At 36.8% G+C, this 18596-nt stretch overlaps 1 protein-coding gene across 2 annotated transcripts in view; it reads right to left on the minus strand.

Annotated features, from left to right (window-relative positions):
- The window catches only part of PCCA (propionyl-CoA carboxylase subunit alpha), a 414664-nt gene that overhangs the window by 206714 nt on the left and 189354 nt on the right, over nt 1–18596 (minus strand). For both annotated transcript variants that reach the window (XM_059143714.1, XM_059143713.1), the window contains 4 exons: nt 9228–9371; nt 7810–7884; nt 3524–3592; nt 1886–1961 (listed from right to left, as the gene is read on the minus strand). In XM_059143714.1, the coding sequence (XP_058999697.1) occupies nt 1886–1961; nt 3524–3592; nt 7810–7884; nt 9228–9371 (364 nt within the window). The remainder of the gene's footprint in view (nt 1–1885; nt 1962–3523; nt 3593–7809; nt 7885–9227; nt 9372–18596) is intronic.

Raw genomic sequence — 18596 nt, forward strand, 5'->3', positions numbered from 1 at the left:
CTACTCCACAATTCAGGCTAAAAATGAACAAGAGAATGAACTAAAAAAAAATGTGAAGAGGATTTTTCAAATGTGTACATGCTTTGGATACCGATGTTACTGATTTTTTTTTTTTATTACATCTGAGTTCACTTGAGAGCTGTTTTCCTTCCATTGACAAAGGTGAATCACTAGCACATAAGATTAAATACAATCACTGTTACCTATTAGTTAACAAATGTTAAGAAAAGAGAGTTGACAGTAAAAGGAAAGGGAGGTAAGAAGTTTCTCCAGATCTAACAAGAGGGGGAAAAAAAAATGAGGAAAAGTGAGGACTGGATGACTACTAATCGCCATAGACAAAAATGAGCAGAGGAAGGTAGATATGTAAAAAGAGTCACTAGGGAGCGCTGGGTGGCTCAGCCAGTTAAGCATCTGACTCTCCATTTTTGGCTCAGCTGGCGATTTCAGAGTCATTAGATGGAACCCCATGTCAGCAAGGAGGCTGCTTGGGATTCTCTCTCTCCCTCCTGCCCTGCCCTTCCCGTCAACCAGCCAGCACGCCATCCCACCGCTCACATTCTCAAAATAAAACAAACCGAAGTCACTGAACTGTCTTAAGCCACTATTGTACACCCGCATGAACTGTTTACTGCACAAAGGCACTGGGTCAACGGCGCAGTGTTAAGGGTCTGACATGCTCCACTGCTAAGCCGGGCTCTCGGTTTCACAGCGGAACGCACCTGAGAAAAGAGCACGTTTTCTAATTCACACAAAGTTTCTGTCTACTCGCCAAGCCTTCTGACTTACAGGCTGTGTCCCCTTGAAGGGAATCCTTTTGAAAGGGTATAAAGCTCTGTATGGGCTAGATGGGGGCTAGGTGATCACACGCCACCACTGTTATAACCCCTCAGCCTCCGAACTCCAGCCTCCTAGCACCACTGTTTTAATGAGCCGCAAGAAAAGCATAGAACTACCCAGGCCAGTCCTTCCCAAGGAATGCGCTTGGACCCCCACTACTCACTCATAACTCAAAGTGAACTTGTATTTTAAACTTTAAATTCAATGTTAAACTCCATTATTTTGAAGCTGATGATAATTTATGTCGGACTAAAATGAAATGATCTTTTCACAACTAATGAAAAGTTGCTAATACAAATTATAAGGTAATTTACTCCTTAAGAGGAATAAGTATAACTTTGCTTTCATTATTTAAATAAAATGGCTGTGAAGGACCTGACTGGCTTAGTTGGTGAGGCACACAACTCTTAAGCTCAGCCCCACACTGGGTATAGAGATCACCTAAAGATAAAATCCTTTACATATACATTAAAAAGTAAAATGGTTGCTCCTAAGTCAGTTATTGCTTTACATCCTAAAGGCTTGTAGGCTCACACTTTGTTAAGCATTAAAACTGACCTATATGCACATGAGGTAACAAAACTGCATTTGCTAGAGAATATTTTATAATTTGCCCTTACAGACACAAAGGGTTATACCCTCTACTCCCAAGTCAGTCAACTGTAGGTCACTATATTTTATATCTCTATACATTTTCAAGTTTCATCCTTCAAAACATCATCAACAATGACCAAAGACAATAAATAGCTCATTTGCTGAACTGGCCAATAATAGACTTCAGAATACAGAACCATTTTCCATACAGTACATAAAATACTAAATGCTCATCTAGGAAAGGTCATGAAAGGTCATGAATCATAAGTTTAATTAAATAACTGAAAGTATATATATAAAGTATAGGGCTATCAGTTTAGTTCAAGTTTTTCTTATTTCTATTGAAACACACAGTAAGCACATTTTCTACTGAATTCTCTAGTGTATCTTCAAGCTGTTTTCTAAAACTGGACACCATGTATAATATTAAGACCCAAACGTTTGTTTTCACCTCGAATAACGTAATTATCCAGCGCATCTTCCATTCTCTTCAGTGCTTCAGTTCTATCAGAACCATACGTGATCAGCTAAAAGCAAACAAACAAAAAACAATTTACATCGGTATCTCTCAATCTATCTAAAAGTCAAACAATGCATTCTAATAAAAATCTAAGTAATTCCTAAGAGATTTCCCAGAACATCTTTTGAAACTTCACAGTGGTTTAGTTTGTAACATAAAGTATGGCAATTAAAATTTTAAAACTAAATAAATATGAAAATCAAGCTATTTCAGACATTTCTCCTATACTCACTATGACAGAAAAGAGCTTTTTGAGCTCAATCACAATATAATAAAAACAAGCATAAAAAGTTTAAAAGGGAAGGTATCAGAATGTGAACATGATCTGCGATAAAATATGAACGTCTGGGATAGGGAAGGAGTAGGCAAAGATTTGTTTTTTCTCTCCCTACGAGAATGTCATTTCCACGTTTGACACCCTGCTTAGCTGGCTTTTACACAAAACACCACAGACACAAAGGGTTCCTGTACTAGAAAATCAGAAGGGTCTTCCTTTCCTATATGATTTTGTACCTCTTTAGAGGAATCTTAACCAAATTAGCAATTAAATACAAGCAATAAGTAACATTTTATTACTAATTTGCTTGCTAATAAGATCTTAAGTATTCATAAAATATTTTTCTCATTATTACATTAGTCAATGTGTAGTATGCAATTACTTTAGTGCCTTCCATCAGTTCCTCAGTATCAAGCCAGGTTGAAAATTTATTTGTAGGTCACGTTTCTGAACAGAAATGTATTCACCAAAAATGGAACCACATCTATTAAAAATCCATCTATAATATTTGTTTTTTATTTTTAAACTAAATAGCACGTCTCTAACAAAATACCTAAAGTTCACTTTAATAATGTTACTGTTAAAAATTAAGTTAAAAAAGATAAAGAAAAAATGGTTTGCTTGCTCTAAGTACATCAACTTGAGAAAGGGTTTCTGTGGTCAGAAATTCTACATTTTATGATATCTCACAATTCTAAAGATTTTAAAAGATGTAAGAATTTAAGCATTATTGTTATTCTGTAAAGTCAAATTGCAAAAAGACATCTTATACTCTTACATAAACCTTAATTATGTGCAGTCCCCACAAATAATTACTGATTCATAAAAACTGAAGAGAGATGGTAAAAAGTACTCCAAAAAACACGACTTATCACCCCAACTCCTTGATAATGGTCTGCCATTGACACTTCTATCTCAGGTAATTTTCAGGAATGACCAAATACAACTTAATTCATCCTAACTGTATGGGCTGCACTGGAGCCCCTGGTTAGGTAACTTAGTTACCTAACTATTTAATAGTTACCTAACTAACGAAATGGATCATCATTCCATTTGAGGGAGAAGAGCCAATGACTGACTTGATTGGGGAGTGTTACAAAGTAACACGGTACTGATATTTCTCCAGAGGAAAAAAAAAATCTGCTCTGCTTTCACTTTTCCATCAGTGCACAATTACTTGTTTAATTATAGCACATGATTCAGAGAACAGCTCAACTTCAGATTTTATTAAATTAAATACTTCCACTTCTTCAGAAGAAAAATGAACAAAGCCATTAAGAAATTGAACTAACTTTTGAAATCATTGGATCATAATAAATGCTAATATCACTTCCTGGTTGGATGCCGCTGTCAACCCGGACCTGGGAGAAAGAAAGAAATGAAAGTAACTTCATATTGTGCAGCCATTTTTCTCACAATTTTAATTTCTAAGGAACAGATGGAGAATTTAATCTCAAGTAACAGTTCAGCTTCCAGAAAACAGAAAAACAATCTAAACCATATCATCTTGAGCTGTATGTAGTACAACGTATTTTTTGCTCTTCCACTAAACAAAGGAACTAAGAAACCTCAAAAAATAACACTGATAATACTTCATACATCACTATCCTGGGATGCATTTGTAGCTACCCGATGGGGTCTTCCCACTGAAGCATGGCATGAATGATGCGCCCCTTCTAGGCACACTCCCCACTGGACCCTTCTGAGAGCTCCAGGGAGGACCCCAGTCAAGCCAGGCAGCAGGACTCGGCAGTTCTGCTCATCAGCTCTCTAGGAACGCTGGTCCTGTGGCTTTCATGTCTATAACACTTTCCTTTTTTGCCTTACCCTCTCAACTGTACAATGTTTTTTTTCCTCTGTTACTGTTAGTCCCCTGAGACTTTAATGTTTGTACAGCTTTTCTCATAGCTTTGCTTTGTAAAGACACAGCCCCAATTAGAGTTCCGATTTTGTGATTTTCATGGGGGGAAAAAAAACAGCTCAAGTTCAAAATATTCTTTTGAAGAGCCTGACTGCTGTTAACCAGCCAACAAGTTAGTTAGTACATCGCTGATTCTTGTTTTCATCTCCCAGTTTGATACCAGCAGTAAGGCACAGAGGTTAGCCATGTAAAACTTTTTAAATGAGCAGTTGCTGAGGATGAAATATTTATTAAATTATTGTGCCTAAGTTTTGGAATCTGAAGTATTTAAAACCTAATCAAAATACTTAAGACTGTCAAGCATGTCCTAGGGGTCTTGAAGATAGAGGAATTTAATCGAAGCTGCTAGAACAGCAGGACTCTGATGCCCGACACTGTAAAGGGGTGGGAAGGGAGAGCGGAAGCTCACGTTGCTCTTCACCTGTGGGAAGACGACTTCCTAATAAACAGCAGCTCATCTGTCTGCAGCAAGGCAGGAAAAGGTCAACACAGCGGCTGTTAGGCCTTTAATATTTTAATTTAGGCAATTATCAAGGGACCGCATGTAGAACCTCTTGTCTAGGATACCCACATGAGGGTAGATGATGGCTTTATTATATGGTGACATCAAAAGATAAAGCCCAGTTTTGTTCTCTTAAAAAAAAATTCACACTACTATTATTCTCTTTGTAAGGCTTTAGAAGATAACATTGTAACACACACAGAGTGCTTTTATTTCTGTATTTGCAAACACAAAAAGGATAGATATTTGTATTTACATTCACATTCATACATGAAAATCATAATTTTAAATGAAAGTCACTCAGCACACTTAAACATATCTTGGCTTTCTATTTTCTGGAAACATACTTCAGTTCTATGAAATTCACAGTGTTTATAAAAACTAGGAAAGAATTAATGGGACAGCTGTGAAAGCAATAAAATCATAATCTATCCTCTCTCCACATTCGAATAGCCCCCAAACGGCAGCTGACCACCAACTTACATAACAGAAAAGAGCCTTCTGAACTTGCATTTTCTTAATTTTAGTAGCAAAAAGTAAAAGTGCTCATTTTACCACCGTTTATTATTATTTAAAACCAGAGCATGCTTGCTGAAGCTGCATTATTTCAAACTGAGACTGGTACAAATCCCACAATGTCTGACTTTAAATATAGCCTATTTGCTACATAAATTGCTACAAGGGTAGGGTGGAACTCTGCTGTTCAACCCGCTGGTCAAATAACAGACAATAAAGATTATTTATTACTTTCTTCTATAGTTCATAATTTAACATTTTAGTTATCATTATCACCACCCTCCTAAAAGTTAAGTAACCTAGGGCTCTTGGATATAACCATGTCATCCATTTAAATTATGATCATAGAAGGTATGTCATTTTAATCTAAAAATACATAGGGTAAAATCAAGAGATATAATACATAACCAAAACATATCTCTAATCAAATACATTTCATTAGCAGATCAACATTTCTAATTTAAAAATGTAACAAAGCATGAAGACTCTGACTTATAACTTCCTGCTTATATAGCTTTATTTCCAATAATCATCAGCTTTTTTTTTTTTTAATTTCTAACAATGAAGTAAAAATCAAACTAAGTCTCCATTCCTTTATGGAAACAAAGGCTACACAAAAAAATGTATTTAAGCTTTGGCTCAAAAAGCTTTAAGAATAAAGTCAAATGAAAATGTAATGAAATTTCTGAGCAGAACAAAACTGCCGCCTGAAAATAACAAATTTATAAAATGTGGTGATCAAAGATTTTTAAAAAATCTTCATCAATGCCCTGTAAGTAAATTTTAGGCTTAAAGAAGCATGTGCAGTGTACGGCCTGTAAATTAACCCTGAAGTATGTATTCTTGTGACCAAAAAAAAAGGTTAACAGCTCAAAAGAGTTTTCCAAGTTCAAATGGACTGATCTAGCTAAGGAGACAAGGAGGAAAAGCCACCTCCCACCACCACCACCACCCATGCACCTGTGTATGAGGGTCCCAAGCCATCGCTCAGAAAGCTCTGGCATCATTTAAAAATGTTTTTCTTCTGTATCAACGGTGGACCGTGTGAAACTATCAGCCGCCTCCCACCCTTCATGCTCGAGTCACCTCTCCCCCTCAGTCCAACTCCCAGCCCGCCATGTCTACCTGACAAGTGACAGCCCAATCTGATTAAATGCTTCCAAGGGAGGGACTTGTGGGCCTCCATGACAGGCCAAAAGTGATCACCATGGAGATACATAATTACAGCTGTCAACGCATCTACTGTCCTGCTGACATCAATTTGATTGCTCCCAGCAATAATGATAGACAAAGCTTGGTGTGCACTCTCCCGCACCCAATCACTTTATCTATTCCTTGGTCCATTTAGCTGACATGCAACATTCACACAAGCAAATAACAGCAGTAAGCAGAACATTTAAGGCATTTTAATTGTTTTTTCTTTCTATGGATGGCTCACAACTGCAAATGTTATTACATAAAACTCCTGCTGCAGCATTAATTGAAGAAAGATTTGGTGGGACAAAGACTGTAGGGGGTATAGTTTGTCCATTATCACTTATACTTTCAACAGGTCTCACGTTTGAAAATTGCAAATTGCAAAAACTTGCGAGGGCAAAATGTTTGACATGTTGTTAGCTATTACAACGTGGTGAAAACTTCCAACAACTAGAGGAATCATTACGAATTCTTATTTAATACTTTTTTGTTTGATTAAAAAAATGTTTAGATATGTCCCTATGATACTTGTTTTCTCATCTGCTATTTAACGTCACATAGTGCCTGTTAAATCTTTACAATTTTTTTTCTGCCTTCAGGCTTTGAACACAGCATGGAGTCTCCCAGCCTAGAAAGGGTCAAGTCTCTTCAGAACGCATATGGGCAAAAACAATTTAAAAAGTGAAATAAATCACATATCCAATAACATCTTTGAATTTAGAATCCTTCCTGTAATCTTTTACCATCTTCATGCCAGTAATCAAACGGAATAATCATATTCACAGATGTTACAGCCTTGTCATCCACTAGTTAACATAATGTCATATATATATGCACTTATTACCTTGATTAAGAAAAAGGGTATGTCCTTGTTCTTTTTATGCAGCAAAAACTATTTAAAGAACAGCTATTAAATAAAGAAGAATTATGAATTATGTGGACCGTGATCACTTTTCTTTAACCAGTGCAAATATGTACTTCTTAAAGTCCGTGAAACTTCCTAGGATGAGGCACACTTTGTTTTCCTTAATCCGTTTCCATTAAGGGGCTGATTTTGTGCTTGAATTTTTGACGTTTCACTATACAGGGAAGCTGGGTTAGATTTAGGGAAAAGATTAAAGTGTAATACAGAAAAGTCATTTCCCATTCTTAGGGTTCTGTGATCTTTTTCACTACAATTTTCAAAAGAATTGGGAACATTGTAAACTATCATTTATTTAAAAGTCAGATGTCTCTGGACGTCCCCTGTGAAGTAAATTCTGACTTTCCTACATATCACAAAGTACAAAATATTTTTTTAAAAACAACAAAAAACTGTCATTCCCCAGGAATTCCACTCGTCCTTCAATTTACACCCTTCAGTGATGACATGCTTTAACATAAAAGTATGACATAAATCAAGGTTTTACCCCCTCACTTGGTATCACAGCTTAATGACTTACACCAGGTAGATGTATTGGTTCTTCGTACTGAGACAATCTCCCAATGGACGGTAAGCCAAAGGACTTATAGGGGTCCTGAAAGTTCAAAGAAAAGGAAGCACAGTCTTTGAAATATAAATCAGCAGAGTAAGGTTAAATATTTATACAATGAAGAAGCATTTATAGATCTATTTTCAACATACAGTATTTACCAAATCACAGATTTCAGAATATTACTGTCTTATACTCACTCTAAACTACTTAGACAAGTATTTAAGAACCAAACAGAACTGTAAGCAGAATTTAGCCTGACCTTAGTCATACTTTACGGAAACTGGTAAAATTCCAACATTTTATAAATCTTCTTAGAATGCTTTGGGCAAAAATAAAATAACCTAGGCGCTACATCAAAACATCCCCTGGTTCAGAACAACTGTAGTGCACTAAAGATACTTGTTTTCCTTACTCTCAAAACAGTTCACATATGGTAAAACTGGAGAATTTTGGTTCTTCAGATAAAGACCTGAAAGAAACTTTGCATGTGGTCCATTCGTAAATAGCTTGGATCATCAGAATAAATACTAAGTAAGTTCAGTGTAACAACAAAATCAAGAGCAAGAATAACCAAGCCAAGTATATTCTCAATATCCTTAAAAAACACTGGAAAACAATTTCCAGTATTCTTAGACACAGATACTAGTAATTTACTTTTTGTTTTGACAAACTTCGAGTTCTAAAAGTAAAACATAGTATACATGTTTCCTTGAATTATTTTAATCACTTGAAAAAAGCCTTCTCAGATGATGACTGCTTTATTATCTGACGATTAATACAGTTATAAAATAGTATAAAAGTACTAGACTGACAGTTTAGGAGTAAGAGCCATAATTAAAATCATGAATGAAAGCTTTGCAATTTAAATTTTAATTGCTACTTTCATGTAAGCGTAAGGGACAAAATTATTAGAAAACAAACTTGCAAAAATTTAAGTACTGAATTAACAACTCGTGTGCACCCAGGGTGGGCTCTAAAAACCAAAAAGCACAAAACAAACAAAAACACAGAAATAAATGCTTCTGTTTATTTCAAATGGGATTTGAAAACAAGCAAACAAAACAAAAACCACGGTCCGTTCAAGCATACTGAATATTTAGCAAAAGCAAGAACATTTAACGAATGCTTGGTTGCCCCTTAAACTGACTGGGAGCTATTTTTCCCATGCAGAAAAAATACATGGAACTTAAATAAACTCAATCTTTTAAAACTGCTTTGAATTACCACAAAACTATCTACCCTTTGTCCCAGTTGGATTCTTTATTACATAAGCACACACTCGACACCAGTTCTGAAATCCTAACTTTACCTTCCGTTCAGCTCTACCTGGTCCCATGACTTTGGGACACGACCACCATGCTTCCTCTAAACATCATTCGTTTTACCTCAGCATAAACCCGACATTCGACTGCCCAGCCATTGATGGGAATATCAGCTTGTCTGTGCCTGAGAGGGTAACCCTTGGCAACACGGATCATTTCTTGGACTAGGTCCAGGCCGGTAATGCATTCTGTGACGGGATGCTCAACCTGCAAGGCCGATATGAGGCCGTCAATAGGTGTGGGAAAGGGCAAACAGAAATCAGCAAGAACAAGTTCAACAACTACTAGGTAAAAGAAGGTTAATTATATTTAACAGTCAATCACAATGAACAAAACCAAAAGAATTTAAAATTAAACACAATCTATACCAGGCATGACTTTTTTTTAAAAGAAACACCTAAAAAGTATTTGTAAACTATCTGTATTATTTGTCTCCATTTTTCATTAGATGTCGTCCGGCCACGTTTAACACTCTCAATTTTGAAACAACTTCCTGTCTGAAAATACGTATTTAGCTACAATCCTCCGTATGGCGGATAATCAAGCTCTTCTGCTACACTTAGCATGGCACCCACAGAGGCAGCTTAGGATCTTTCAAAGCACGAGGCGAGCCGAGTCTCACCCAGGCTCATGCTTTCACTAACCTGTCCTGACAAGCAACCAGATTAGCGTACTCTTACATCAGTGCAGTGTAGCAGAAAGGAGCAGATGGATCCTGCAGGTTGTTTTCCCTTCAGACTTACGTGGGGAGTGCTGAGCACGCACAATAGCAAAACGGAGCCAGTGAAATCACTCTGCTCTCTCAGCAAATTGCTGATAACTACCTTGGATGATGCTGGCATGGGGATCCCGGGCCTTCCACACCCACACATGGGACACACACGTACAAAAACATGCACTGGCGTATACAGATACTAACAGGGATACACAGCATTATGAATTTGATCACTTACAAGTTCCTAAACTTAACAAAGCTAAAAGAAGGCCACTTATGGCACTGATAAAGAGCAGATGATAAAGAGCAGATGTCACTGAAATCCCTGTGTAAGTTTTAGATATTTAAATATAAGCTCAGTCACATATCCTGCTTTAATACCGATTTCTTCTCTTATAAAAATTAAGCATGTTCTAAATGCACTTCATAACAGTCTCTTTATCATGACATGTCTAATTCCATACATTCTGAAACGAGAAAAGGTCAATGAACAAAAGAAATGTCTTCCCATCTTCAACTACACTAATTAAAGGACAGGACTTAGTCATTATAATAATCCTGAAGCTTATCATAAGCAGACAATGCCATGGTCTTAAAAAAAAAAAAAAAGCTTTGTAAAAATAAACAGATGGCATCCATAATTAGCTCTGTGTGTGTTATGAGTTTGTTTACAGTTTCAACAACATTTTAAGACATTTTGACATAATTTTAATGACAAATCATCACTAAAATAAGCATCTACCCTTTGTAAAATAAATGTGACACTAAATAAAGATCTTATTAGATAGTTCAAAAAATAAATTTTTGAAGGCAAGCTATAGTTTTTTGAGAAACAAGATTCCATATGACAAATATAACAAGAAAGGAACAAGTGTTAAGCATATCTATTATTGCTAGAAACAAATTTCGTGTGAGAAACCATCTTACCACTCTATTCAAAGTGTGCCTACTGTGTGCCAAGGGCTTTATATCAATACTATTCACACACTTCATTAGGTTAAAAAAAAAATTTAAGGTTAAGTGAATGATTTAACTCTAATCTATGATTAACTCCTTCTAAGTATGCACTATATACTAGGCAAATAAATAAATACTGAAAGAATAAATGAGCAGCAAACCCAGAGCCACACCTACAGTAAATGATAGAGGCAGGGTTGGAATTGAGGTCACTCCAGAGATGGTATGACCTTCCTATTCTCTTTGGAAAACGTATATAAAAACATGTAGTAAACTGGCCGGCTCAGTCAGTGCAGCATGCAACCGTTGAGTTTGCATGAGTTTAAGCACCATTACTAAATAATAATAATAATAATAATGATAATAAACTTTTTAAAAAATGTAGTGAACATAAACAGCTACATGATTATGAGCTGTTGTCTTCTATAAAGCACAGTATTATAAAAGTTTAAAGATATAAATTCATCGTAAGGTTCTGTTTTGCCTCCGAAGACTTCTCTTTAACCGTGTAAGAAAAAAGTACATTAGACCCATTATTGAATGGAATTCAAAAATGGACCCACTTAACCACAACTTAGAATTATAGAACAGAAACAGCACATTTCACCATCTAAATTAGTGAGCTGCAAGCATTTCAAAATAAAATAATGAAGTAGATAACTAGAATAATAACTAGCTGCTAAAGGCAAGATGATTACTTGCAGAATTTAAAAAATATATCCACTTAGGTTCATATATTGTTAAAGAAATCTTTCTAAACACATTTTAGTAGAATTCTAAAGTTATTCAACTGGATGGTGTGAAAGATTTCCTTTAGACCCTGAACTATTATTACCAGGAATCTTGTAGGCGTAACATTGCTTAAATAACCATGTACAGCGCCATTTCTGAGAACTCGGAAACAGGTCACCTCTGCAAGTCACACTCAATACTTAAGAGATCAAGACAGAGATATACAAAGAGACAAAAGAGCTCCCAGGCCAAAATATAATTCAACAGAAGTTTTAAAAGTTATCTTTAAAAAAAGGAAAAAAAAAAAAAGAAAAAGAGAAGGAGACAGGGAGGGAGGGAGGGAGGGAGGGAGGGAGGGAGGGGGGACCACTGGAACATGGAGGCAGCCGCCTGGAAAGAAAGGATGTACAAAGAACGAGAGTCCAAGACGGCTGTCTGGTAGGCTCATGGTTTGTCTTGTTCCACCCGGAGGAAAAATCCACACAAGTCTAATGCCACTGAACATGTATTCTGAAGGCTGTCATGTGGAAGGAACAAACAAACAAACAAACAAGGTAAGGTTTCTGTGTCGCTTCTATTTGGAAAACATTGACTTCAACCACATTAAACATGTACTTTTAAGAGAGACTCCTTGGACTCCTTAATCAGTTATCATGCTTTGGGATTCTCAAGAGGAGGGTATTCTACAGTGCCTACTTAACCACACACTCCCCCTTCTACAGGATACCCTTATGGGTTGAGAATTCCATGGAACACACTTTTAGAAACGATGCCTTAAACGTTCAAAATACAAAACTGAATTCCCTTATTGTGACTATCCTCACCAAACAAATTTCTGAAAACCTGGCTTCATACATTATATATTTTTTACCCAATAGAAAGGGGTGATAGTTCCAAGAAGTGTATGAATAAGGGATACACCAAATAATATGATTCTGCACCTTAAGATCAGTATGTTGACATCTAATAGTAAGTCTTATGATTTAGTCAACAAAAGACCTAACCCTCACCCCCAGCCACAAAGAAAGAGAGAGAGAAAGCAAAGAAGAGCCCAAAACAAGTCAGAATTTCTTTTTTTTTTCATTTTTAAAAAAAAATTTTAAAGGATTTTACTCATTTATTTAACAGAGATCACAAATAGGCAGAGAGGCAGGCGGGGGCGGGGGGAGGGGGAGCAAGCTCCCTGCTGAGCAGAGAGCCCAATGTGGGGCTTGATCCCAGGACCCTGGGATCATGACCTGAGCTGAAGGCAGAGGCTTTAACCCACTGAGCCACCCAGGTGCCCCAAGTCAGAATTTCCGAACTCTCAAAGACAAAGAGTGTGCACTCTGCAGATCTACCCATAGCTAATCAGTCAGTCTGTGCTGGCAATGCCTCTATCTTTCCACAAGTCTTTTGTTCGAACAGGTGCAGACAACTACAAACATGAAAGGTCGTATTATGGAATACAATTACACACAATCATGCGACAGTGAGTATATATATAGTTCTACATGCCTATATTAGATGGCCACAAACGTCCGACTTTTTATTAATCCATTTGCTACTTTATTTTTGTCTTCTTGATCACCATCAAGCTATCACTAGTACCAGTGTTTGTGTTTAGACTTCTTGCTACTGTTTTCACATGTATTTGTTGCTTTAAATGTGTTTACCTCAAAAAATAAATAAGTGAGTTTATCAAACGCAACTGTGAGGTAAATCTGGTCTTGCTTCAAAACGTCAAAGTGATGAACTGAGAAAAACATATCTTTCTGGCATGGTGTCTGCCATTGCTACTGTAATCTTTAGACTTATTCCTCACTAAATACAAACTAGGAAATATTTACAACTAGTGGATGAAAGTATAATGAGACATTTCCAGTCTCAAAGTATCTCCCGATAAAATACTTAATTGACAACAAAAGGAAAAGTGGTAACTCTACAGTAAAGAAATGTGAAAGACACCACCTTAACGAAGCAAACCTCAGCAGTAATGGCGTGAACAGACATCATGCTTCTCCGGTGTGGTGCTCAGAGAAGCACAAAACCTTCCCTGTAGAATGTTTTACATTCTATAGTGAGCACAGCCTCAACACAATCACGAGAAAACAGACAAATGCAAAATGAGAGATATTCTACAACGTAAAGGGCCTCTGCTCCTGAAAAAATGTAAAGACCATAGTTGACCCCCCCCCAAAATAAGTAAAATAAAAGACTATGGAACTGTTCTCGATGGAAAGAAAGAGGTATGACAAGTAAATGTAATATAGGATCCCAAATCAGAAAATGTGTTTCTTTTACTACAAAAGGCATTAATGGAACAACTGGTGAAATCTGAACACGACCTCTAGACTGGATGATAGGTATATGTAAATGTTAATATCCTGATCTTGATAACAGTACTGTGGTAATGTAAAAAAATTTTCCTGTTTTTAGGAAATACAAACATTTTCAGGAGTAAAGGATCACCAGGCCCGCAGTTTACTCTGGAATGTTTCAGGTAAAGAAGAGAGACACAGATAAAACAGATAAAGCAAACGTAAATGTTGGGCAAAGGTGTTCAGAACATCTTTGTAACATTCTGCAATTTTTCTCTACATCTGAAATAATTTCACATAAAAGTTAATAGTAATTAAAGCAAAATCACGAGTTTGTTTTTACATATAATAAACTATTACCAAAATAAAGATAACTGATTTGATCATTTTTATCTTCAATTAAAAATAATCCAATTTGATCAATATTTTCTCTTCAAAATCTACTATGCTAAATAAAAATAATAAACAGCAGATAATTCATTCAATAGGTTTTCTCTGACTTAAACTTGAAAATATTTTGTGTTTATTTACCTAATAATTCCTAAGATTTTAAGAACGGGTAACTAGGTGACAGGCAAGTTTTGCTCCAGGGGAGCAAGATTCAGGTAAATTCTAATTATACACTTAAGTTAAAACTTCCAATGAAAATTAACACTGAGGGAAGTTCCAAAGAGAAAAAAAAGTCACAAAAAAGCGTGGAAAGAAGTCAGACAGAACATGTATGTGTAAACTTGACCATTAACAGAGAAGGACGGTGATGAGAGGATTGGAAGTTCCTTAAATGGAAGAATATTTGGCTGTAACTGTCTGCTGCTGAATGGTGGCCCAACTGCCTAGTCAAAGCAGAAGCTGTCCCCAAAGCTAGAAGACCCAACAAACAGGCTGTAACTAACATCCAAATGGCACTGAAATTTACAAAACCCCTCCAAATGCATGAACTTGTTCCTCAACATTCCACTGTAATGTTATAGGGAAGGCAAAGGAGATACAAACAAGAGGTATATGGTGAGCGAATATTAAGAATATCTAATATCCAAATAATGTTATTTTAAATTAATATGATTTTAGATAACATCTTTATTAAATACACCATGTCTAAACTGACATGTATTAACAAGGCTTGATATGTAAAATCTCCCTCTGGTAAGCAGAACTTGTTCAACTCAACTCAGCGGAGCAGTTTAGGTGTGATGGATGACCTGTTGAATTATACGGAAATTGTCCTGTTACATAAAACTGAGCTCCATAATGGTGTTTGGCAGTAACAGGTCTCCATTCAGTTTGTTGTTATTCCAGCCCGAAAGGATAACTGATGCCATTATTTTTGGTTCTGCTCTTTCAGTTCAGAGAACTGCTTTGTCCAGAACAGAATCTAACATTTACCTATTAAAATTATGAAGCTCTACCTCCTGAGAATACAGGATTTCAAAATAAAGATCTAAAGTTATTAGATTTTGATCCACAGGACTCAAAGATAAAAAGCACATTGGGAAATAGGCCCCAACATACCATTCCTGTAAACTCACCTTGAAAATAATGGCTATGTTCAAGGGTGGCAGTGGAAACTGAACAGATTCTATTTACAGAGCTTCCCTGTTGACCCCAACACAAATAATCAGATGAAGAAAGGGAAAGGAAAATGTTATGTGCTGAACTGCGTTTCCCCCTCCCCAATTCCTATGTGTAAGCCCTAACCCCTAGTACTTCTGAATTTGACTGTATTTGGAGATAGGGTCTTTAAAGAGGCAATTAAGTTAAAATGAGGTCATTAGGATGGGCCCTAATCCAATATGACTAATGTCCTTAAAAGAAGAGATTAGGACACACACAGAACAGCAGACAGACCATGTGAAGACACAAGGGGATGATGGCCATCTGCAGGCCAAAGAGAGCGGCCTCCAGAAGAAAGCAACCCTGCAAATGTCTTCATTTTAGACTCCTAGTCACCAGAACTGTGAGAAAGTAAGTTTCTGTTGGTTAAGCTACCTTGTCTGCGGTATGTTGTTATGGCAGCTCTAGGAAACTAATACAGGAACAAATTTGAAAAATTAAAATCTAGGTAAGAGTACAGAACTCAAAGACCCAAAACAGTTTACAACACACTTTAAAACCAAAACCTAACTGAAAGTATCTGACAATTTTACCTATTCACATCATGTCATAAAAACTTCTTTCCTTCAACTTTCTAATAAGACTCAATAAATATTAAGGGAAAGTTTAATATACCCTGCTTTGTATTCTCAGTTTCCTAGGATATTGGCATTGAATATTCCAGAACATCCCAGAACATCCCATTCTCAAACTGGCTTAGTTAACCCAGTTTGAGAATCTTGGCCTCTGTGACTTTAAAAATAATCGAAAAAGTCAACTTCTGCCCAAATCTAAAATGCCCCTTCTGGCAAGAATGCAGTTTTATGAATTAGTCACAAATCCATTTCTCTAGGATTTCTCCTATCAATTATTCTTTCAATCAATACTCCAACTCTGAAAATAGAACACGGTATTTGTTCAGTTACAGTCAACTCAAAGAAACCAAAATATGGGTTGCAATAATTCTTAATTTTTAAGTTAAATTAAAATTTAAATAAGTGAAATTAAAATTTAAATAAGTGAAACAGTAAAGGGTAAGAATCGATTTAGAGTTTCTAAAATTCCTATGGAATATAAAGATCCCACATGGTCCAGGATTATCTGATGGGGGAGTCTGGTTGCCATAAAATTTTAACAATTTCATAGCACTTTTTCTTTTATCCCACTGCAAAAGTAGATTCCTTCTTCACTGTGGCAATCATATACAAGCAACTGACAAAGATCTAACAAAGGTGGGAAATTCAGCTCTGTTCTTAAGGATATGCAACAGCCAGCTGACCACACTTGGGCTATTAACTACGGCAAGATGTTACTCCTTTCTACTTACTTGAGAGTGTTCCAATGCTTATAATCTTTGTAAGACTACAAAAAGGCTGCTTTTCCAAATAACTAAAATCTAATCATAACCTACATTTGGAAATGAACTATCACACACACCACACACACACACACACGAATTTGGGAAGATATAGTGAGGGTCCTAACATTAATCTTAAGACAAGGGTCCAAGCAGAAACAGCTTATGACTTTGACACTTTTACCCATCAGTTTCAATTTTAGAAGACCTCCATCTCCATTCTTCTCTTAGACTCTTACACAGACACCCTTATGATAAAACAATGTCTTTCAAAGTTGCTTATTGCAAGTATGTTTGTTCATTCATAACAATAATTTTGTAGTTAACTGACAGAAAAATAATAAAAGAATGTTATTAATTTATAGCTCAGTTTGCCATCTTAAAAAAAAAAAAACTGACTACTGGCAGGCTTTATTAATAATGACAACAGTAAAAGTAAACATGTTAACCAATATTTAACAAACATGGCATGTGGAACATTACTGGTATGATTTTCACAGCCAGGAAGAAGAATGAGTGCTAGGTCTAAACCAGGCACTTTTCTGAGCATTTTTAAATGAATTAACTCAGTTAATGCTCACAATCCTATAAAGCACTTTCTACAGTTACTGTCACTTTATAGATGAGGACAGTGAGGCACAGCAAAGTTAAGGAACTTCCTTATAATCATACAACTAGGAAGGAGTAGAGCTAGGATTTACTTGCACTAAGTCAAAATGTGGATGGTTGCAACTAATGAAAACGAGGACTAAAGGAGTTCCTCATTCATCAGCTCTGGTTGTTCTGAACCATTTTAAGGTCTAGAACCTCACTAAATTTCTCTCTAGAAAAGCATGTACCCAATTTCAGAGGGTCCACAGACTCCCCCAAAGCTCATTAATGACACCCAGATAACACTGGTTAAATATTTCTGCTTTGAGAAGATGGCAAAACCAGCATGGTGCACCCCCTCTCCACTCCAAATCCCACGGTCTCTATTCCCCCAGAGTGAGTGAGTGACACAGGATATTGCAAACAGGGACATCTGAGGGAAAGTGAGAGCCCATCACAAGTAATGAGCTCTTGCCTCTCATGGGCTGGGGGCAACCCAGAGGCCAGCTTCAGAGATCTCCAGGGAAAGATGTGAAAGAAGTCAGGGGGACAGCTTGGCCTGCGGAGATCCATGCGGCCTGAAAACAGTCACTTAAAGGCTCCAAGAGTCCCAGAAGTCCAAGCAGGCAATATATATTAGCTAGACTCTGCCCTTGAGATGAAGTCAATGTTCCGAGATACATGCTCTTCTTTTTTTTTTTTTTTTTTTAAAGATTTTATTTATTTATTTGACAGAGAGAAATCACAAGTAGATGGAGAGGCAGGCAGAGAGAGAGGAGGAAGGAGGCTCCCTGCTGAGCAGATAGCCCAATGCGGGACTCGATCCCAGGACCCTGAGATCATGACCTGAGCCGAAGGCAGCAGCTTAACCCACTGAGCCACCCAGGTGCCCCAATACATGCTCTTCTTAACCTCAATGGCAGATATGGCTGTATCTCCAACCCTTCGAAGGACTGCTGCCACTTAGAATATTACACCAAACAGCACTCAGTACCGAACCCAAATCAACCACAGTAAAACCACTGCAGGTGGCTTATCCACCAGAGATAGGGCTACATTCAGAATAATGACTATAGATACCAAGAGAAACAAAGCAGTTGAGGATTAGGGCAGGGGCGGGGACCAGAGCGGGGAGTTGGGAATGCATCCAAAAAGTAATTGGGCACGTAGAAACTTCAAGAGTATCAATA

This window comes from Mustela lutreola, chromosome 13, assembly GCF_030435805.1.
Source record: "Mustela lutreola isolate mMusLut2 chromosome 13, mMusLut2.pri, whole genome shotgun sequence".
NCBI lineage: Eukaryota > Metazoa > Chordata > Mammalia > Carnivora > Mustelidae > Mustela > Mustela lutreola.